The sequence below is a fragment of the Tyto alba genome, unplaced genomic scaffold (genome assembly GCF_018691265.1).
Source record: "Tyto alba isolate M040663 unplaced genomic scaffold, T.alba_DEE_v4.0 Super-Scaffold_20, whole genome shotgun sequence".
Taxonomy (NCBI): Eukaryota; Metazoa; Chordata; class Aves; order Strigiformes; family Tytonidae; genus Tyto; species Tyto alba.
The window spans coordinates 10,964,140-10,985,964 of record NW_024881283.1 but is presented as its reverse complement, the minus strand read 5'-3'; the positions used below and the strand labels follow the sequence as shown (position 1 = coordinate 10,985,964).

The following is a 21,825-nucleotide window of genomic DNA, read 5'->3' as shown; positions in this document are numbered from 1 at the left end:
GCGCTACCCCCTTGTACAGAAGACGGAATAAGCACAAACAGCTTCTCAGCTATGGAAATTAATAATAAAGGTCAAGCTTTCTTCCTTTTTGTACAGTGGAAGAAACAAGTCCCTGCTTCTAGCACCATTCCAGAATAGTCTTTGGCTAATATGGTGCCTGAATTTAGGAACGTGCCCTTAGCAATTCACCTCTTACATTTTAAAGTTAAACACTTTGTGCGGTTAAAGCACAATGGAAAACTAAAGAGGGATTTGGGGGTGGTGGTGGTGAATGATATATTTAGATAATAATTCAACTTTAACCTGCTTGAAAAAATAGTGCGCTTGTGATTTCGGACGCGTCATGGTCACCAGGCAGAGTGGAACGTAACAATCCCAGAGCACTTCTGTCCCTGTGCTGTGGGCAACCCATCTCCGAGTCTCTTAATTTTTGACCTTGACTTTTCAAGGATCGTTTATGATGCATGTCACTAGGACATTCAAGCACCTGTTGTGGCTTCCCACCGCAAATGCCAAGCAAACAAACTCTCTGATTTATTAATCAATTAATTAGATATATTTATGGCTACTGCAGGCCCACAGTAATTTGTTTTAACTAAGTGCTAGGCTGCAGTGAAAAACAAACTGGTACGGTGTATTAGTCTTCCTTCGAAAGAGAATCCTTTCCCTTTCTAAGCAAAGACTGTAACAATTATTTAATGGCATGGCTAACGTTTCCGCTGAAATTTGAATTTGTAAATAGCTGGACTGTTTGTTGTCTCCTTCTTCATCTTTACTTTATGAGTTTTGTCCTGGAAAAAAGAACAAGAAAAAAATATTTCCTGGCATGTAAGAACAATAAAAAAAACCCAAACAACAAAAAACCCCAAAGACACCCTCCCATAAATAAGAAAGTCCCTATTTGGGACTGACAAGGCATTAATGAAAAATGGTCACTTTCCACTGTTACGTGAGAACTATATTTCTGTCTGCTCTTTCTGCCTTTAGGTTATCAGGCACAATCTGTTTTGTTCACAAACACCAGTGAATGGTGAGACCCACTGAGACAATTTTTGGTCACTGGGATTTCTAAGATCTTCTCGTAACCTACAGAAATGGTTCTTTGCTTCTGCTATTTGAAAGTATTAATTTTAATTTAGTACTTGAGAGATGGCAACAGTATTTCAGAAAAGACTTGTGAGCACCATTTCAAAGTTGAGTCTTTTTTCTTGCTGGCATGTTTAGACTTGGACTAGCAGATATAATTTACTAGCCATGGCACAACTGGAATGCTTCATCTCCTTGCTTTTTCCACGCTAAATAGAGGATTACTTATTTTTAGGAGTTATCTGGAAGTGTCAGCATAAAATCAGAGTGAAGAAACACGTATATAAAAAACTAGAACTAATGACCTTAAAAAAAACAGTTCAAAGATCCAGAACTAAATCCCTCACCAAAAGATCTTTACGTGTCTGGATTTTCTGTGCAATAACAAACATGGCTTTTTCTCTTTCAATCCGCTGCTTCAGGAGGTCATACTGATTCTTCCTTTGCTGGGCTAATTTCTGGAGAAAAAAAAAAAAAAGAAGCTGTTTTAAGACAGAGGAATAAGAAACTATGGTCTATAACTAACATATTCTGAGGCACCTGAACCTCACAAACATTTTTTACATTTTAAAATCATAATCATATTAAAGAATGCTGCTTCAACTCTGTGGCTGCAGTCCAGAGAACCATTTTCACATCTTCATTCTCATACTACAGGTTTTCTAGTCAGGACTTAATTCTTTGTTCTTAATTTCCTAAATCCAAACATAAAAAACAAAACCTCTTCTAGTTTCGTTGCTGTATAGCCTTGTTCAGTAAGTGGCTGGAATTTATTTTTTCTAAAACCTCTGAATTTCAATGTTGAGTGCAAAAGAACATTTAACTCCCTAACGAAAACTCAGTTTATCCAGAGAAGGGAAACAAAACAAACAAACAAAAAAAGAGAGACCAATTCCTGAAGTGCTGTGAAATTGCAGAGGCCTCCCAAAATGCAACTTGTTTGGTCACGTTTATCTACTAAGAGTGGATGGCTTTCCCAGCACAAAAATGGAATTACTGCAGGTGTGATTTAAGTAATTAAATTAAGGAAAACAGATCCCAACATGCTTAAAATATGACTCAGACATTTAAAGGAGAAAACTTGTCAGTCTACAGCTTGTCCAACTGCTTTACTGACAAGCCAAACTGAGAAAGCTGGCAAGAAGAAAGGGATCACAGGGTGTTTGTTATCTGACATCTGATTCAGAAAAAAAACAGGTTACAAATTTACCAATCGGCAACTTTAGACAACTTTATTTTTACCTTACACATATCAACTGAAGCTTATAGGACTGTCTAATATATCTAAACTAATTAAGCTATATTTACAGTGTTAAAGCAGAGTGTAGCTACTTCTAGGACAGCAGTGCTATGACATTAAGACATCAGAATCAAAGCCGATTGTGTAAGCAATTCACCCTGAAGGCTCATGAAGCACTTTCAATTAGGAAAGCCAGGAAGTGATACTATAGCTTCAATGTCTTTAAGAGGAAAACGAGAGAGATAGATAAATCCTAAATCTCAAGCCACTTCAGGCTCAGAACCTAACTGACAAATACCATGAGATCAGAAACCCAACAACAGATACGTATCTATGTTGGAATAAGCATCTTCACATCCCTCTTCAGGGGTTGCAAGAAGTTTCTGGGGAGGTATAAGGGGAGACTTAACAGTGGATGTTGCAAAAAACCCCCACCCTTAAAACTGCAGCAATCTAATTAAAAGATATTCCTACAGGCGTATATCATGTAACAGATGAGAAATGTATCAATTTTGCCAAGGAAATTGCCTAAGCAGATCTGCACCATTCGTCACACCTCTTGATTTATAATCCACAGCGGACTGGAATACAACTGAACAAGTCAGGCTCCAGGCACTTGATGATTAAGTGACATCCACTATAGCCTTGTGTCACCAATTAAAACTTCAAGACAACAGAACTACCGTGTTCTCCTCCACAATGGTCCAATGAATCCTCTTTAGTGCTTATTATATACAAGATGTAAAACATTAACAAAACTATAATACAAACAGTGGCACTACAAACTACCTTTAAGTGGGCAGGATCAGTAGCTCCTTTCAGCGTCTCCTTCTGTAATGTTGCAACGGTGGGTCGGTTGTACACTCTATCTACAAGCTCTGGAACAGTATCCAGATGAGTTGCAATATCAAACTCTTGAACTATAAATAAAAAGAAATTTAGGAATAAACTCACATGGACTTCTTGGACTAATGCTCAGCAAACCTTCCAAACATGTAGCTTTAGTACAGACAGCAAGGGAAGCCCCAGCAACATAGCTCCTGCAGAACTAAGGTATTCCCTAGCAATCAAGGGAGATTTCTATAGCACCTGAATTATTATTCCTGAAGAAAAAAAAAAAAGGCCTTTTAATGATAACAATATAAAGAAAGCACCATAATGTATTAAACAGCCTACAGTAAACCACCACAGAACAGGTTTTTCTGATAAAACCTATTTAAATCTTACCTTCTTTTTTGGTATCAAAAAAGAACACGTGCTTGTTGGGATTCTTCCCCTCAGCATCCAGAAGATGGAGCTCTGACTTCAGCCGCTCGATTTTCTGCAGGAAAGAAAAGACCTGTTTTGCCAAACACCCATAACAAGGTAAATAATGTCTCCCTGAAGTAAATTCCTGTTTGCTTCTCAAGCATCTGAACTCTCCCTTCCTTTTTAATCTTTGAAAATATATCTAGTCTATATTTACGTCATGTCTTTGTAACCTTTTTGAGTAGAGGTTGATAGTAATTTCTGGTATCACCCAGCCAAACATGTGCAAATCAATTTTCAAAACAGTAAGTCATCTGTATGGCAAAGTAGGAATGATTACCATGAAACCACTAGCAAAAGTATGAAGGAAAATTCAAAGCTGACTTTAATTTTTTTATCTGAAGTGATGGTGTATGGATCAACATCAGAGCATAAAACATTTTCAGAAGTGGGTCATATTTCTGTTGGTTGCCTGCCTACAATATTCAAACTACTCACTTCAGTAAAAATAATCCTCAGTTCTTTATAAATATGAGAAGCAACAGCACATGTTTAATGTCTGAAGACATAAGAAATTACCCTGTTTTGTAATAATGCATAGTATAGTTTTTATTATTCAGTATACATTTAGGTCCTCTACAGAGCTCCACTGACATTTCCAGTATTACACAAATCAGATCTGTGTAACTAAATAATAGTTACTAAACACAAACACAATAGCCAACAGCAACAAACCACCATAAAAACAACAGTTCTGACCAAACTGGAAGACACTAAAGAAGTGAAGTATTACCTTGGCTTCCGCCACTCTTTTCATTTCCACATACTTAATGTCCTGTGTCCGCATCAATTTCACCTGCTCAGGGGTCACTTCATCCTTTGGCTGCTTTATTTTATGAACTCCATCCTAAAACCAGATGGAACACAGCACTTACAGACAGATGCCATTCCAGCTATCGTGTACTATGGGTCCTAATAATATGAGCAAAAGAACATTTTTGTCTTTTGCCTCTCATTTTCTTCAAAGCCTTCTACAAACCAAATCTGCTAATTTATTTACTAATTCATAAATTAAAACAAGGTAAATGTTTTTAAAAATTACGTTACTTAGAGCAACAGAGTGTAACCCTGCTTGAAGGCAATTTAGATTCTCACCTGGAGCTCAGCACGTATCATTTTAAAGTAGAACTCATCAGGATTTTTCTCCAGCGCTTTCTTCTGAAGTGCTCTGAGGGCATTCTGTTTCTTGTGATAGTCACTGGGGGGGGGGGAACAAAAAAAAAAAAATGAACCAACAAACAAAAATCAACAGAAAGTTGTTCAGCAGTTTCCCCATGTTTATACTCCCTGATGACATGCTGAGTCCCTCAAAGTGATGCTCAGAACTTTGAGACAGCCAACAAGGCTCCACATACAGAGCTAGACACCAACAAACAACCTCAGCTTTACAGTTTATTCCTTAACAAAGCCAGAAATGAACAGTGTCCAACAGGAAGCATTAGAGGAGCGATGGAAACACGTTTGGAGTGGAAATGGAAGTTTGAAATGGAAAAACATATTCGCCCGTTCTGCAAAGCTTGCTGAGCTGCTTGGGCCTCCCAGATCTTCCGAATCCGCCCTTAGCGATGGACGGCGGTGCTCGGGAGGTTTGTCCGAGCCGCAGCAGCTCCGTGCCCCGGTCCCCGGGGACATCCCACCGCCCGGGCGCGCCGCGCCTGTGCCCGTGGAAGCGCCTGCGATTGGCACCGGGCGCACCCGCTGGCGCAGAACCTCCCCCCCCCCCCGGGCCGGCGGGCCGCGCTGCCGAGCCCGCCGAGAGCCGCCGGTACCGGGCACGGCCGCTGCAGCCCGGGGCCGTCCCTCCCCTCCGCGGCCGCCCCACTCACTCGGCGCGGAGCCTGTAGTCCTTCTTCTTCTCCAGCAGGCCCAGCTTCTGCCGGAAGGCGGGCTAGAGGGAAAGACAGGGAACGGCATGAGCGGCCACCGGCGGGCCCGGCCCGGCCCGGCCCGGCCCGGCGCACTGACCTGTGCCCGCTCGCGGTGCGGGCGCTGCCCGGACTTGGCGGCTTTCCTGAAGGCGGCGGCCATGGCGGCGGCGCCCCCCGCCTGACTCGCGCCCCCCCGCCGCGCTGCCGGTGAGGCTCCTGCCGCCGCGCGCGGACCGGAAGGGGCGGGGACTCGGGGTCAGAGGTCGCGCGCGAGGCTCGCCGGGCGCCGGCGCCGTCGCCATGGTGACGGCGGGGACGGGCGACCCCGCGCGCTCCCGGGCCCCGGCGGCACCGAGCGGAGCGTGGTGGGGGCTGCGCCGGCCCGGCCCGGCCCGGCCCGGTCCTCCCCGGGGCGCTGCCGGCCGCCGAGCCCGCCTCGGGACACTCGGGGCGGCTCCGAGGAGGGGTCCCGCCACCGGGGCCTCCCGCGCTCCCGCCCGCCCCGTGCGGGGCTTGACCGGGCTCCGAGCCGCAGCCCCGGTGACCGGGCCGGGGGGGGCAGCCGGGCCCGTCCCGTCGCTGCGAGCCCGCGGCAGCCGGCGGTTCCGGGAGGGGGAGCCGCAGGGCAGGCGGCGGCGTGGGACGCTCGGGAGCCTAGCCGGGCTCCTGCGGGGCGGGACCGGCGGTTCCGCCGCGGCCGGCCGGCTCTCCCGGAGCCCGCCGCCCGCCCTGCGACAGCCCCGCGCCTCGCCGAGCTGAGGAGCGGGGCTCCGGGGGCGGCCGTGTGGGGGCGAAGCGGTTAGTGCCGGGCCGGGGGATCCGCCGCGCACCGCTGCTGTGCGGGGGCCGCCCCGCTCGCACCCACCGCCGGCGGCGCAGCCCCGCCCCGCCCCGGGCTCTCGGAGCCGGCGCTTGTGCGGGGCGGGCACCGGGCGGCCGAGCTCCGCCGCCCCCGCCCCGGCCCGGCCCGGCCCGCCGCCCCTAGGCCCCGCCCCGGGCCGGGCTCCGCGCCGCGGGGCTGGGGAGCAGCGCCGAGCCGAGCCTGCCCATCGCCGGAGCGAGCAGCGAGCGGGGCGCGGCCCCGGGGCGCCGACCAGGTGGGTCGGGACAGGCTGGGGCGGTGGGAGCCGCCGCCGCCCGCTACGGGCCCCGCAGCCCCGGGCGGGTCGGGGCGGCGGCGGCGGCGGGGGTGCCCCGGGGCGGGGGGGAGGCAAGGCGGCTCCGTGGCGGTGGTCCCTGGCGCTCTCCGGGGACGGGGCATCCCCGCGGGACCCGGCTGCGTGTACCGGGTCGTTGCCCGGAGAGCTCCACTCCGGTTTGTTCTAGGAAGGGCAGCTTGCACCGTTTTGTAAAAGACAAAAAAAAAAAAAAGTCTTTCGGCCGCGTCTCTCCCAGACTGTAAAGTTGAAGTGCTTAAGCTGTATTTTATTAAGAAAGCTCTGAAACTTTACCCAGCTAATAAACTCGGAAGTAAACTTAAACCAAATGCTGAAACGTAGTATAGAGAAATTTTCAACACATCCTAAATGGTTGCACTGTTTCTGTTGAATCCCAGGGTAAGTATGGGAAAAGACTACTCAAAGCCTTGCTTTTTTGTTCTGCTTTGGTTTATTTCGTTTTGTTGCTGTGTTAAACAAAGACTCAAAAGTCACACTTTGACTCTTGCTATTAAAAAAATAGTTCAGCATCTTTTTCAAAACATGGGGCGTTTTTTTACTGAACACAGGTTTTTTTCAGACATGCTTTCTTACAGGTAATGTTTTCTTTTTTGGTTTCCAGTTTTGTTGGTATTTTGTACTTGTGGTTACATTAATCACTTTGACTTTTTCATGAGAATTCGTGGAAATGTTGGATATACTTTATAGTTTGCCTGGGTGAAGTGTGTTAGTAGGAATTACTTTCCACTGACTCAAAGCTCAAATGGGTGGCATATGATGGTGGTTACTTATCTTCACAGTGCAGGCTTTGATACCAACATCTCTATACTTAGATCTGAATTTACTATGTTCACTTTTTTCCAGTTTGGGAATCATAAAGAAATCTTTCCAAAGTGGAAAACCTATTATAGGAGCACAGGGAAGGTGCCCTAGTCCATGCCGAAGGTCTGATGAATGCAGCATCCTGATGGCAGCCCAGGCCACTAGTGACCACCTAGGGAAGAGTGCGGGGAGATTGAATTTACTTTTCTGACTCCTACCAAGTGTTAGAAACCTATGGCTCTTCCAGCTGCTATGAATGTGTGATTGTCCAATATTCCTTTATGTTAATTTTTGAAAAGTGTTTTCTTTGGTATTTCCTTTGGATTTAGGTATCTGCCTTTGGCATGAGTAATATTTTTCTGGTGTTCACAAAGGTGTTGAAGCTGCCTCATTTCTCTTATTTGCGTTGTCAAAATGTGGCTTAACTTTCTGACAGGCAGGCCATCAGCAGGAAAGGGGAAGTCCAACATTTCTCCTGTCTTATTATTGTGCCATTTTCTTTCCTTTTCCTAGGATGCAGACCATACGGTTCTCTTGCTTCTCTTCCTGGCTGCTTCCTTAGAGGCACAGAGTTGTGAGCGTTAATTTAATTCTTACCCAGTTAAGTCTGTAATTTTGTATACTTTTAAGACTTGTGGCATAGAATGGGAGACAAAAATATAGGCGGTATAGTTAGTTGTGGGCACTAATTATAGTGGAAGCTCTACAGCAAAATGTATGTTTTGGAATGAGAACTCCTTAAACCTGTACACAGGGAGTGGTGGGGACACACCAAAGGCAGGGTGCTGTTTGGAAATATCCAGAATTCCCTAGCAGAAAGCCCTGTGAACAGGTCCATGGTCTCAGCTTTGGGAGCACTGCTGCCATTCCATGTTGGAGGGTTTTGAGGTTCCTCTTGGGGGAAAATCTGTGCATCAACTCTGCCTGCACAATAGCATCCGAAGAGCTGAGCAGTGACTAGTGTGCTGAAGATCAGGCTGGTTCCTTGGTCTTAGGGAGGATGGTAGGTCACTGCCGTTGCCTCTGCAGGATTTGCAGCCATCTGCATCACGTCTACTGTCAGCTCTGTTTCCTGTTTACACTGCAGTTTGTTTCAGAGCGGGCTCTGAAATAGCCATGCTGTTTGAGGACACAGCCAGCAGCTGGGTGGCTCAGCTTTCCGAGATCATCATGGGGAAGAAAGGCAGGAGCTTCTTTCCTCGCCTGTGTCATTGTGGCTGCTCTGATGACATGTTTTGGTTTTTTTTTTGTTTGTTTGTTTTTTTTGTTTGTTTGTTGGTTTGGTTTTTTGTTGTTGTTTTTTGTTTGTTTGTTGTTTGTTTTTGTTTTTTGTTTTGTTTTCCTGTAGAGTACCAGCTTTGTGTGGCTATAGGCTGTGTTCACTGGTCGATAGATTTCTGAGGGGTATGAGGTCGAGGATGTTCTTTCAGGTTTTGGACCTAGCAGCTTTAAGACAGAGGGGAACCCTTAACTGATGGAGCCAGGAAAAACTTATCTGCAGACAGGTTACTGAAATTCCCGGTGCACCAACTTTGGAAGCACTTGGCTGTGTTCACACCCAGGACTCACTTGTTCTATTGTGTGCTCTGGGATGTAAGATGCTTTCTACTGTGGTCCTAACTGCAGCTGAGCTGATGCTGTTACATGGCCTGCTGGTTTTTTGAAATGCCAGTGGGAAAATGGAATACATTGATCACTCTTAGTGCTCAAGTGATTCCTTGGAAAAGGACTTTTATGGTAATCACAGCACTGATATACAAGATTTTCATGGTGGCCCACTGGGGTCCTTGTTCATATCTGTGGGATTTTTACTGTTCTTAGCTCGCCTGAGGCCATGCTTGAAGAGCCCTGTTTGCAGCAGTAGCCTTAGGAGAGAGACGTGAATGTAAACCTTTTTGCCTCTGCCTCACCTTTTGTGTGAGAAAGTTTTCTTAGACAAGGGAGGTGTTTATGGAACACTGGGGGCTGGCTGGACTGAATAAAAGCCAAACTTCTTAACTGGACAAACAGCTTCATTGTTTCTTGTAATAGCTCAAGTAAGGAAACGGTTGCTCCTTTGGTGTTTGGTATTCAGTATCCCTGGTCAACATCCACTGTTCTTGGATTGCCCGTGCCCACCATGGAGCACCTAGATTGGTGTGGCAAGAAGGTGGTGTAAATGACATTTTCTGATTTGCCCAGCATTTGACTTGAGTGCAAGCTGCTACACCTCATTCATTAGGGGACTTGGACTATTTCTGCTGAAATAGGTGCAATTTCAATGGCCAAACTGGAAAAAATGAGAGAGAAATTGACAGTGTTTTGCCTGGTGATGTCATGAAAACAAATGTGAATGTTTTACTCTGTTTAAAAAAAAAAAAAAAAAAAAAGACAGCTATGACAGTAGATACCAGCTGCATATAAGAAAGGGAAAAGACCAATTGTTATGGGGCAGAGAAACTTTACCAGTATTATTTGATCTTCAGATTACTACCAAGAGTTTAGGGTCACTTTTAAAGGACAGGACATTCAGGTACGAGGGCTGAGAGTTTGCAAGTGGAGGGGTTCAGCTGCGCGTGCTTTGTTCTGATGGGATGGGGGTCCCACAGCCAGACTCGCCAGCTCTGCTCTCTGTGAAGCAGCGGTCAGGAAGCTGCTGCAGCATTCTCCCTTCGTTCTGCAGTCACTCACCAGAGAGGAGGTGGCATTTCCTGTGAAGGCTGATGTGTAGTTACTAGACTTTGTCCATTGAGAAGTGATGGGTCTTTAGCTACAGTTGGAAGAAAAAAAAAAAAAAAGCTCCATTCTGTGGAGATATAGTTGCTGAGAAAAGTCCTTGGTCTTTGTTCCTTCTCTTCCTTCCGTTTTGCACTGGTTTTGCCAGGTGTAAAATACAATTGCCAGCAGTTTACAGGGAGGGCGAGTGTCAGTTTTCCTGTTGAAGAAAATATCAAGGGTCTGATTGTAAAAGGAAAGGGGAAATTGAAGAATGCCGCATGGCTTCCACCTTCCTGTATTTCATCCTAGCAGAATTGCCTCTGCTGAGTGACTCACTTTGTGTCTTGATATTTGCTAAATGGAGAAGTTTTAACAAATTATTTTGCCCTTACTGAACAGGAGCCCACTGAGAGGATAATATTGATCTGGGAGGAATCAGAAAGACATGTCCATTACGGCTAAGTTAATAGTTCATCAAGTGTTATTTAGAAATATGTTAACACAGAATCCAAATAGCAATGAAATAAAAATTCTGAAATTTATGTTCTTGTTCTTCATGAAGTCTCACTTTGGCTTTATTTGGCCTGTGGTCATCTGACTGTTAACATTAACTCATGTAATTTTTTTATTTGCCCCTTAATATATTAACATAGATTGTCCTAGGCTTGCAAGTTGCAGAGTTCTTTTATGTAAAGTATTTTGAACTTCTCAAATACAAAAAAAAAAAAAAAATTCTTAAATGAGCACCATGGATAAATACTAACTCTAGACCCTTCTGATTGGTGTTATCACTGGATGAAAGTTTGTTGATGTTTATTCCAGCCTGCCCAGTGCCAGTTCTGAACAGGAATATAAATTATCTTCCAACCTGGTGGCTGATGCCAAGGACATAATCTTACCTGCCTCCTAAGTTAGTTTTGAACATCTGAGCTGTAAGCCAGAGGAATGTGCTGCATCTAACCTGGAGCTGTTTGCAGCCTCCAATGTCATAAATCCAGTGAATGAAGAAGCCAGTGCAGGTGACTGGACAGCTGGAGATGTTTTCTCTACACACAAGGGGGAAAAGGGATCTCTGAATAGCTCAAGGAAACATTCAGTGTTGTTGGAACGGCCACGGATCTGCTTCCCTAGTGCTTCCTTGAGCACATGTTGCACTTGACCCTGCCAGTACTAAACACCAATAGGAGTCAAGTCATTGTCCCCAGTGGCAGATTAAACTGCTTGGCCATTGTTGAGAGTCCAAGATTTTCCTCTCTCACCCTGTTTAAATGACTGCTTGGATGTGCAGCCAAAACAAACATGAGCTAATAAAAAATGTAGAGATAACATACAGACTAGCTGGTTTGGACTAAACAGGCATTCTGTAGCACAACGATGTGTGAGTTTTGCTTGCATCTTTTCTGCTTTAGTTTTGAAGTTCAGTTACCTGAAAAAGAGGTGGTACAGATCAAGTATAACTTCCTTTCTATAGCGATAGGGGAACTGTATTTATGTGTACCCTTTGAATAAGAAAGGGATCTGTTAGGCTGCTGAGGATCTAGTGCCTGCCTTGCAAGATGTAGTCCACAAACCTCAGGCTAGCACTTCCTCACCTGAGAGCTGGAAGTGCTGTGGCAGTCCAGGCAGCTTCAGAATATCTTCCTGTATTTCTCCACAGTCCATTTCCTTGTTGGCAATAAATGGATTTTCAATTGACCTTTTTACTTTTTCATTTACGCAGTATGCAGCCTGTGAAAGCCATTCTTGTAAGGTAACATTGAGATCAGTAGTCTGCAGGGGGTTGTCGAGAGGTGAGGTATCTATGTGGCTATCAGGAGTGCCTAAAGTTATGGTAAAGGAAAGAATGAGGTTGGGAGAGGATCAAAAATCTTTCCATGTGTGAAGCCACTGTGGAGTGATAGGGGTTGGATTGTCCCTGTATTCCTGTGATGCAGTGCTGTTGAATACTGTGTTATGTTAGAAAAGGTGATGAAGTAAATAGCTGGAGACGTACTAAAATTGTTTGGCTATACAACTGGTTTAAGTGCTGGTATGTTGCTAGCATACGTAATCACTGTGTGTCTGAAGACTGCTGACCTGCAGAAATCCTTTTGCAGTGGCTTTCTTTGCTTTCCTCTTCCTGAGGCTTGGGTTGGCATGCCTTTGGCTCTGGTGGGATAGTGTGGTCTTGCACGTTGTCCTCCAGCCTCTTCTGTAGTGGAATGGCAGGCGGTGATCAAAAGATTATAGAGAAGCTGAGGGCTGAGCGTGTGATACGACATTAAAAGTTTAAAGGCTGCTGGGCAATAATTACCATAAACGATGCAGACAAGTCCAGATCTAGGAGCAGTTTTTCCTCTTTCATCCCAAGCCAGTCGTGGCTCATGCTGACAGCACACCTGGAAATGAGGTAACTGAATACTCTGCCCACATTGTTCAGATTTGCTGGGGCTTGGGCACAGACATCGCATGTGTTTTCTCTGCTCCTGGGCAACCTCCTGCAGGCAGGAAGTCTTACTGATGAAATGAGACAAGACAGGGTGCTTCTCTTCCTTTCTCGGGAAAGACGCTTCTGAACCACCCGTGGTGTGACTTTTCTGAGAAATACCCTTTCCAGATGCAGAGATCTCTGCTGTTGGAGTATGAGGCGGAAATACTTCCAGTGCTGCCTGAACATGTTATTTAGGTCAATGGCAAGGAAGATGGCAACATGAATCAGAAGAGGAGTTGGAAGAGGAGGAAAGTCATTAGACAGCACCTTGACATCCCCTGCCAATGCAGGATTTTTCTCTGCCAGCACAGAAGCACAGTTAGAGATCACATTCGTTGTTTCTGTGTTCTCTGTACACTCCTGTAACTATGAGTAGCTGGACTGGAAATGAAAGAGAAGGCTGCAAACAAAAGTGTTACCTTTATCACTCTGTATCAGTGTACCCATTTCCTGGTGTATTAACTGATCTCTCTGAAACAGAGAGATAGAGCAAAGTCTCCTCCTTATCCCTCTGGAAAACAAGGTACATCAGAATAATTGCTCTAACTGCATCCATTTTGGGTGAATGAGTCTCCAGAAGATGCCTTTGTGGAGGCAGTCATCACATTTTTGTGGCAACTGCTCGCTGGTGGAGTGCTGGCTGAAATAGCTCGGATGATTTTCCCACCAGGTAATCGGCAGGACAGGCTGGCAGCACTAAGGAGCGTGAGGGATGTGGGGGGAGTAGAGCAAAGCCAACAGTGAGTCTGCTGGGCCGGGTGTTGTGCTGAAGGGATGTCAGTGATGGTGGGAAACCTCCTAAAAACGTCCCACTGGGCAGGGCTTTGCCGAGCACTTGGTTTCCCTTCCCAGAGGAAGCAGCCTGAATTTACCCATTGCTCTTTAGAGACCTGTAGGCTAAAACAAATTATTCTTACGAAGTAGAAAACATTGGGACCAACCTTAACTGATGAAGCAATTTGCCAGCTTTTAGCCCCAAGGTCCCTAGTCCCTCAGGGCTTTCCAGCGTAATGACTTGGGTTGGTTTCCCAGAAAGATTCTCTTGGATATGTGCTGTTGGCAATACTCTGGCTCATTACTGGCCGTTTTATTTTTCCAAGAGCCAGCTCTTGTTAGCTTCGTTCTCACAGTATTGTTTTCTTTCTAGAAGAAGCTTTTGCTGGCTCTCCTAAACTATCACATGGGAATTGCTTACTAGCTTAAATTTATTTTTTTTTTGTCTTGACCCAAAGCTGTGCTTTGCTCCCCTCTGTAACACTGCCAACATCATTTCCAGTCTCTTTTAAGCATGTGTTTTGCAATAATATCTAAACTCTTGGCTCCAAATATCTGCCTTACAGAGAGATTAGTATCTTTTAACAAAGGAATTGAGAAGCAAATAGTGAGAACAAAAGCGATGTCTTGAGACCCTGTAAGACTGTCCTGACCTTTCCCAAAGGCCTCAGCCTAGACTTCAGCGTTTAGCTAGCAGATGGCAGAAATCAGGGTGGACTTCAGTTTGCATAGTCCTCTGCCCAGTCACTGTGTTTGCTGGAAATGTGCTCTGCACATTGTTGCCATCTGGGCTTGACTGTACTATTCTTATAACCTCCAGGGAGCCTTCTCTAGCAGAGCTCATCTCTGATGGAAGCCCTCTTTGGCTGACCTTGCACGGAGGCTAGTATTAGCAGTGTGGATTTTTGAGATTTGACAGCAGCATTCTTCATAGGAAGAAAACTGGCTTGAGAAATGTTTTGTCCTGGCTGGGAAAGAAGGTCTGCCACTTGCCAGCTGCGTTCTCCAGGTGTCCAGCTAGGTACATGGTATTAAACCAGAGAGTGAGGAGGTCAATATTAACATTTTTAAAACTTCGGGAGAAAGTGCTACAGGGACGCAAAGGCCTTCAGAAAATCAACTGAAAAATTGCCTTTGCTTTAGATGGGAGAACTGGAGGTTGAGGTGGGAAGGAAGTTGTACAAGGCCACTCGGGAAATTAGCAGCAGTGGTGACAGTATACCCCATATCTTCTGATATTAAAAAGCTCCTCCTTGGTTTGTATTGGTGCACGTCTGGGAAGCTGTGTCTAATATGCAGAATTAAAGACTGATGGTTAGAGAATTGGCATCTTTGGAAGTGAAATTTCAATTTGGATTGCAGGTGACTTGAGTTCCAGTTGCTCTGTGCATTTTAGTTTGTTGTTTGTTAGTGCATATGAGTATATACAACTGCACAGATTTCAGTGTCTTCCTAGGACTAAATAGCACCAGGGTGAAATGTATTTGCTTTTGTTGAGTCTTTAGCTATGAAGTTTTGTGGCAGAATAGCAGAAGCGTGTAAAGCTGGTGCTCTGATGAATGTTAAATGAGACTGTCTATACTTACATTTCTATCTTCATTGATTCTTCCTTTGTAGTACAGCAGTATTATAGATCTGGAGGTTGCAAATTTCAATTAAATTTGCGCAAAATGGCTTTGGGGAAGTTTCTGCTTGGGAATCTTTGTGGTTGTCTTTATAAATATAAAACCTGATGCACCAGACTAAAATAATGCAATCAGAATGGATTTTCTAGAAATGTTTCCTAATCCCTGTGAATTGTGATTCTTAAAATTTATATTAAAATACCTTCAGAATGAGGGCTCCAAATGGTATGAATAACTGCTCTTTGCAGCACTCTTTACCAAAGTACTAGGTAAGTTGCATCCTGTATGTTCTGACCTGCCTGAATCATGGGTCATCCAGTTGCACCAGCTGCTGCAGTGTCCCAGAGAATTTCCTGTATTACTTTTTAAAGATTTATATATGCAGGGACAAAAAAAAATAGATCAGAATACTCTCATGTGCCATGAAGATCCTTTCCTGATGTTGTGTTGTGTTGTCACCTTTTTCTCCATGCTCTTTCCAGCTGGCCTCTCTATGCTATTCCAAAGTTTTTACCTTTATTTGCATTCGTGAGCCTGGAGTTGTGGTGTTCTCTTTTGCTCATCCTTTGGTAGGGCAGGCAGTTAAAATGTGTTGAACTTGGAGCTGAGAGTCTCAGAATTGCAAGGGAGCTGACTGACAAGTGGCTGCTTGCAGGGGGATGCAAGAGTCAGGTGTGGGGTCCCAACAGGAGGCAGAATCTTCATCTGAATCTAAAAGAGTGGTCTGCTTTTCAGAGGAACCGAGCTGACTTTGCCTGAAATTGAAAGAATGGATAGGCGCTCAGCATCTCTGGAACTGAGAGGCCAAGATACAGGCTGCCAAATACAAAACCAAGGCAAGAACAAAACAAAAAACTCCTCCCACCCTCTGTTCTGAGGCTGTAGCTGCTCTGGCTCACATACGCAGCCGTTCAGGTGTGGAAGGGTGTATCCCAGCGTGAGTGGCCAGTCCCGTGGGCTGTGCTGTCCTCAGGAGAGCATGGTGTCTGTGTTCCCATTTGCACCGTGCATCTTGCAACGTGTGCTCACGGACCTGTGTTCATGTCTAAATCACACTGCTCTCTACTCATGACACACTTGTGATGGATTGCTGAACGCTGAACCTGTGGTACCCATTTATCTTCTGCTCCCTCTTGCCTGTTCCAGTCCATCCTTAGTGAAAAGTATCACCCTTTCCTCAGCCTTTTGCACTCTCCAGCTGTGCGCCATTTGGAACTCACTTGAGACTACTTTTGATAAAAACTCTCAGGAAAATTTGTGTGATGGTCTCAAAGAGGCTCCTCTCCACATCTGTCCTGTTGCAGCTTTGTTCCTTTGTTTCCCCAGGCGTAAGGGACTCCTGCCTTTTGCAGTCTCCGGCTCAGCTGGCCAGCCCTAGTTCAGCCACGCTCTTGAGAAATCCTAGTGGAGAGTTAGACCTGGCAGATGGAGGCTGTTACCTCATTCCACAAAAATGCTTTGTTATTGAGAAAATGGAAACTGTCTGAGGTTTGGGAGCTGAATAGAGTCATTGGTGTCTGTTTTAACCGCAGTTTGGTGGTGACTGCTGAAAGCTCCCCTCTCTGAGCATTCCCTTTTCCTACACCCATAATCTTCAAGTCATCGGAGAGCTGCAATGATTTAACTCATTAGCTGAGCAAATGCTGAATACTGTTTCATACTCTGCAGAAACTTTGTTAAAACCTCAGTATCTTCCAGCAAAAGAAAAATGGCTAGCCAATAAATAACCCCTTGCAAACTATTGGCCAAAGAGTGATCCCTATGGAATCTAAGACAAATTAAACTCTTTTTTTTACAATCTCAGCTGTGCCTCTTGTTTACTTGATTTTTTAAAAACTGTATTACGATTGTGCAGGAACTTCTTGGAGAGAAAAGGCATACATGGAAGCTTATGTTTTGTAATTCTTTAATACAGGTATCTGGATCCCAGTTCTAAAAAGAAATTTCTTTTCATCAGTAATTTTTAAAAGTAGATTTCAGCACTGGGGATTTGGGAGCATAGGAGAAAGAATAAAAATAGGGATTGAACTATTTGCAAGCTGGGTTTCTTATTGCTGTGAATAATGACTTGAGTTAGTACAGAAGAGCATTAACCTAAATACAAGACTTGTTTTAGTTAACAGTTATTTGTATGCATTTGTGAAATTGTGGCATCTGATATCTCTTGCTGGGAACATTGCGTAAGCATTATTCACCAAGCACCCTACTAGAGCTGAAAGCAGCAGTGTTAGTGTTTTGGAAATAAAATGAGCACTTTATTTATGTATTTTTAAACTAATGAATCTTAGTGGGCCAAATGAATGTCTTCCAGCTGCTACAGATGGTTTTTACATGACTAAATATTTTGATGCATAGAAAAATCTAGAATACTGGAACCACAAGATATTAAATCTTTAATTATTACCCCCAAATGTAAATATGACCTTGATATTTTGGATTTGTTTACCCAAATTTCAAGTGTTCACCTAGACATTCATCAATTAATATCGTTCTGATCTTGTTATCTGGGAAAAAGAGTGACTACTCAGCATCCTTGAATTTCTTTAAATATCAGAGTGGGTTTCAGTAAGAGGAATTGGCTTAACTGGAGAAATAATCCCAGCTGTTTCAGGCAGAACTCAGGATCAGTATTTTAGTTGTAATGAACTGTTTCTGTTCTAGATCCCTGCTTTCTGTGGGTTTACAGTGTAACCATAAAAATCCTTTCCAGGTTGAGCTCTGCCTCCTGAGGCCTTTGAAAGTTTTTTTTTTTAACATAAAATGCAAATTGTAAAAACAATTAGCAGTTGATTTTCAGACTGTATCTTGCCAGTTTAGAGCCCATTCTGGACATGTGTTGTTCCTGTAACTGTAAAGCAACCTTATTTCTTGAATGATCCAAGCCCACAGGATTTCCCTCATGTCACTGTATCAGAGGTTAGGTAATTTCTGTTGTAGTTCAGCTCTGTGTGGCTACAGATCATGCCATTTTCCAGTAAAATAGCATGTATACTAACTCAGTGCTGCTGGTGAAAAATGTCTGGTTTTTTTAAGGCTCTTTTAATGAAACAAGAGCAATTGGATAGAAATAATATAAAATGTCTGTCTGAAAGGCCTAACTTCAGCGTGGTTGAAGCTGAGAATTCCTCTGAGGTCCACGTCTGATGGCAGCATTCCTGGATATTGCTTAGAATGTGAAGATGGTAAAGAAAGAACAGGATCCACTTTTTTTTTTTCTTGCTGAACTTCTCTAGTGCAAGGATTACTTCTGTCAGCATCATGATCCCGCGTACTAGCCTAAAATGCTGACTTTTGCCAGGCTTTTGACTTCACCTTGGAATTCCACTACCCTCATTTAAGGAAAACATGGATTTTTCTATTCTTAAGAGCTAACAGAGTTTGAACTGGGGAATAGTTCCTGGTGCCGCACTGCTGTAGTGCCTTCCTTCAGCTCAGCATACTCACTTTTAAAGCCCAAAGTTTAAATAGTAGGAATGGTTAGCAAAAGCATGGTGTTACTTGGTTGAAAGATCTGGAGTTTGGATTAACTGTACCTTGTAACTGCACAGTACTGTGTCTGTCATAGAACGGTTTGGGTTGGAAGAGACCTGAAAGATCATGTCCTTCGCTTCCTTCCATTTTCCCCTGCTCCTCACAAAGAATTCGGTTTGTGGAATGTATTTGGTCGTAGGTCTATAACCTGAATTAGTGAGTGTCAGATTCTAGGCTGACAGGGATATGTGCTGCATCTCAGAAGGAGAAGGAAGATGGACAGGGACTTGGATCTTGGTTCCATTTTTAGTTTTACCAGGCTTGCCTCGTGCCAAAACACTCTGAGGTGCAAATCCCAGGAGGGAGATAAAATAACTCCCTGTCCTGCAGGTATTATAAGGGTAAATAATGTTTTTGCTGGTGACAGCTGTTAGGGAATTGAGGAAGCAACAATCCTATGAGAGGTACGGGATGTCAGATCTGTGGAAACTGAGTGCCCTTGCATTTATGGTCTTGCACTGGATCATCATATATATTTGTGGTTTTTGCAGTAGGGAGTCAGAGACCTAAACTACTTTCCAAGCAAAGAAACTAATCTTTAGTTTGAGTCCTTAAATGTGGATTATTCATTCTCATCTGCCTGTTTTCTCAGCACATGGAAATTTTCGAATAGAAAAGTCTGTGTTTAAATTTTAAGGCAGTTCAGTGGCCACTTTTAACTCAATGAATACTTCATATCAAGGAAATTGCTGCAATGCCTAACTCAGAGGGTTCTGGAATATGTAGAGTAGTAGTGGTACTTACTAAAGAGTCATTAATAGCAAAAAGTAGAGAGTGTGTTCCATGTAACTCAGCCAAGAGAAGTTGTATCCTCAACCCTATGCAAACATGCAGCTCACAGGAAGAGTAAATCTGGCCCATTGCGCTTGTTTAGAAGTCTTGGATGTGTTGCTTTTGGAGAGCCTGAAGAGCCGCGTGTGGAAAATTGCAAATGCACTTCAGGCAGGCGGAGGTGTTAGACCATATGCACAAACTATATCATGCTTCATGCTCTGTGAAACAATGACTCGGGGAATGATGAAATAAGTGCTCTCAGATCCTTGATAGCTTTGAGTTTTAATTTTAGAGGAAGACACAGAGCAGAACTTTGAATAAGAGTGGAAGAGGGCAAGCCAGAGATTTTGATTAGCTGGCCCCCAAGTAGATTGTGCTGTTTGAATAACGCTGACCCTTTCCAGTGGAAATCAATGAGCTCTGCCGCTCACCTCATTAGCACCTGACTTAGTAAGTCAGGCTAATAATGTCGTTCAATAGCTTTTCACTTGCTGTTAGGAGTTTTGTTTGTTCTATTTTGTTTTGTTGTTTTTGTTTGTTTGTTTGTTTTTTCTGTCACTATGACATTGAGAAATAGAAAGGGTTTGGAAGTGAAATGTATCTACATAAAATTGGAATTGGAATTCTTATGTCTCTTATGAAAATTTAGAGTAACTTGAATTTTAAGTGTCCAATTTCCAGTCACAAGTAATGACATTTAAACCTCTGCAGGAAATGCAATCCCTGTGCTGATGTCACTCTGGTTTATGATGTGGCTGCTTTTGTTTCTGGGCAAGCACTTGAGTGTTTTGCTAGTGGAGCGATGATTTACTAGTGAGAGGCTCTTGCTGGTCGCACCTGCTCCGGCTCTGCGGCGCGAGCCCTCGGGAGAGCCGCGCTCACGCCGCTTCTTAGGCTGCTGCTGGGACTTGGGCGTTACACCGCTCGGTCGCGTTCAGCAATGCAAGGTAACAGAGAATGGTCTGAGGGATTGCTTCCAGGGGGTTGCCAATTTGGGACAAATAGCTTGTAAATAGGGCATTTTTGTTCCGGTTGGTTAGGGGAACAGAGGGAGGATTATTAGGGCACTGGTGGTGTCTTGTTGCAGTGAAGCCCATGACCCTCAAACTGCCTGAGCAGGCAAACAGCTTTGGAAAGCCTGTCAGTCGGCGGAGAGCAGGCTGCTGCCGCTTCCTTCAGCGAGCGATTGTGAAGCATCTCCTCTGCGACAAAGAAACGGGGCATCGCTTCATGCCTGCTGCTTCAGGGGCTGAAACATCAACTCTTTTTGGTCTTTACCTGAAAGTCATCATGAGAGCAGCCTCTGGTAGTTAAAATTCTGACTTACTGGATCCTTCTTAATCTATGACAAATCCGTTTCACATAGGTTTCCTTGCCAATCTCAGATTTGAATGAGAGAATGAGGTTCTCGAAATGAGCCACAGACCTGGATCAGGGGCGCTCTAATACTGTTCCTTCTTTTCTGTTCAGGTGTTTGTTTGTTTTTCCGTAAAGGAGCAGTTTTTTGCCTGTGCCTAAAAAACTCAGCACATGTGCTTTTACTGTGCTGCCTGCCAGCAGCCGTGCTCCACGCTGCCTGGACTGAAGTGCTGCCAGAGTGGTGAGCAGCAGCACTCCTTTAGACAGAGATATTCAGCGGGCAGAGCCTTAGATGTTGGAAACTCAATGTGTAGCTGCATGATATAAAGGCATTCATAAATTTTGTGAGCATGTGTGCCCCTTAAAATAGCTGTTTCCACTTAGTCTGTTGGGTGTGGCACCAGTTTTCCCATTCATGGGTACCACCAGGCTCAATCTCAGTGTGGCAGTACAGCATGACAGAAGTTGGAAAGCATGTTGCATCTTGGAGATTTCTTTTTAGGGCTTGCAAGGAGTTATTTCTCAGATTTTACACAAAATGTGTGACTATTACAACTGATGGCTTCTATTATTTAAAATGTGCAGTACTTAAGAGTAATTTTTAAAGGAGAAATACTTTAACAGGAAGACTGATTTGAAGATAATCAGCTCTGTGTAGTAAAAGTAAATGACACCTGATGACCAGATCACCTAGCAGAGAAATCTTCAGCCACAGAAGCAGGAAACTTGTTTTGCTTCTACGCTGGCAAGGCAGTAGCTAAAAGAAGCGGTTATCTTCCCCTCACCAATCCCCTGTCTGTCCCCATTCTGTGCTTCCTTGGGCTCTCCAGGGCTCAGCTCCGCTGTCATTGCAGAGCAGACCTTTTTTTTTCAGGAAGGTTGCAGCTGGCACATAGAGCATCACCCTGGCAACAAATTATCTCAATTTCGTTTCGGACCACAGGCGAGCAGTTCTCGGGATGGTAACCTGAGACAATTTGTCTTTGCCAGGACTCAGTCCTTCCCCAGATTTAGAAGCTGCTCACATGCTGCAGGCTACAGAGCTGTAATTGCCTTTGCTTGCAAGGGACACCAACAGCTGTAAAAAGTACTTCAGATGGACACGGTCCATATT

The 21,825-nt window shown here is 44.5% G+C and overlaps 2 protein-coding genes across 3 annotated transcripts in view; one reads left to right on the top strand and one right to left on the bottom strand.

Annotated features, from left to right (window-relative positions):
* Window positions 1–533: 533 nt before the first annotated feature.
* Window positions 534–5,764, bottom strand: UTP11 (UTP11 small subunit processome component). Its single transcript, XM_033004351.2, has 8 exons — window positions 5,600–5,764; window positions 5,461–5,522; window positions 4,730–4,832; window positions 4,368–4,481; window positions 3,554–3,647; window positions 3,116–3,246; window positions 1,434–1,544; window positions 534–791 (listed from the first exon to the last, which is right to left on the bottom strand). Exons 1-8 carry the CDS (start codon window positions 5,660–5,662, stop codon window positions 708–710), a joined length of 762 nt encoding a protein of 253 aa, XP_032860242.2. The 5' UTR covers window positions 5,663–5,764; the 3' UTR covers window positions 534–707.
* A 735-nt stretch (window positions 5,765–6,499) lies between these two features.
* Window positions 6,500–21,825, top strand: part of FHL3 (four and a half LIM domains 3) — a 30,824-nt gene continuing 15,498 nt past the window's right edge. The window contains exon 1 of one of the 2 annotated variants that reach the window (XM_033004360.2): window positions 6,500–6,599. The gene's annotated coding sequence lies outside the window, so the exon portion shown is untranslated. The remainder of the gene's footprint in view (window positions 6,600–21,825) is intronic. The other variant, XM_033004359.2, reaches the window with a different exon arrangement.

What these genes read in the sequence shown, in the direction of transcription:
- UTP11 (XM_033004351.2), bottom strand. Translation starts at nt 5,662, where the DNA reads ATGGCCGCCGCCTTCAGGAAAGCCGCCAAGTCCGGGCAGCGCCCGCAC. An exon ending in TGATACGTGCTGAGCTCCAG is followed by an intron (nt 4,482 to 4,729) that starts GTGAGAATCTAA and finishes ATCTGGTTTTAG; the next exon opens with GATGGAGTTCATAAAATAAA. An exon ending in CTGATCCTGCCCACTTAAAG is followed by an intron (nt 1,545 to 3,115) that starts GTAGTTTGTAGT and finishes TTTTTTCTCCAG; the next exon opens with AAATTAGCCCAGCAAAGGAA.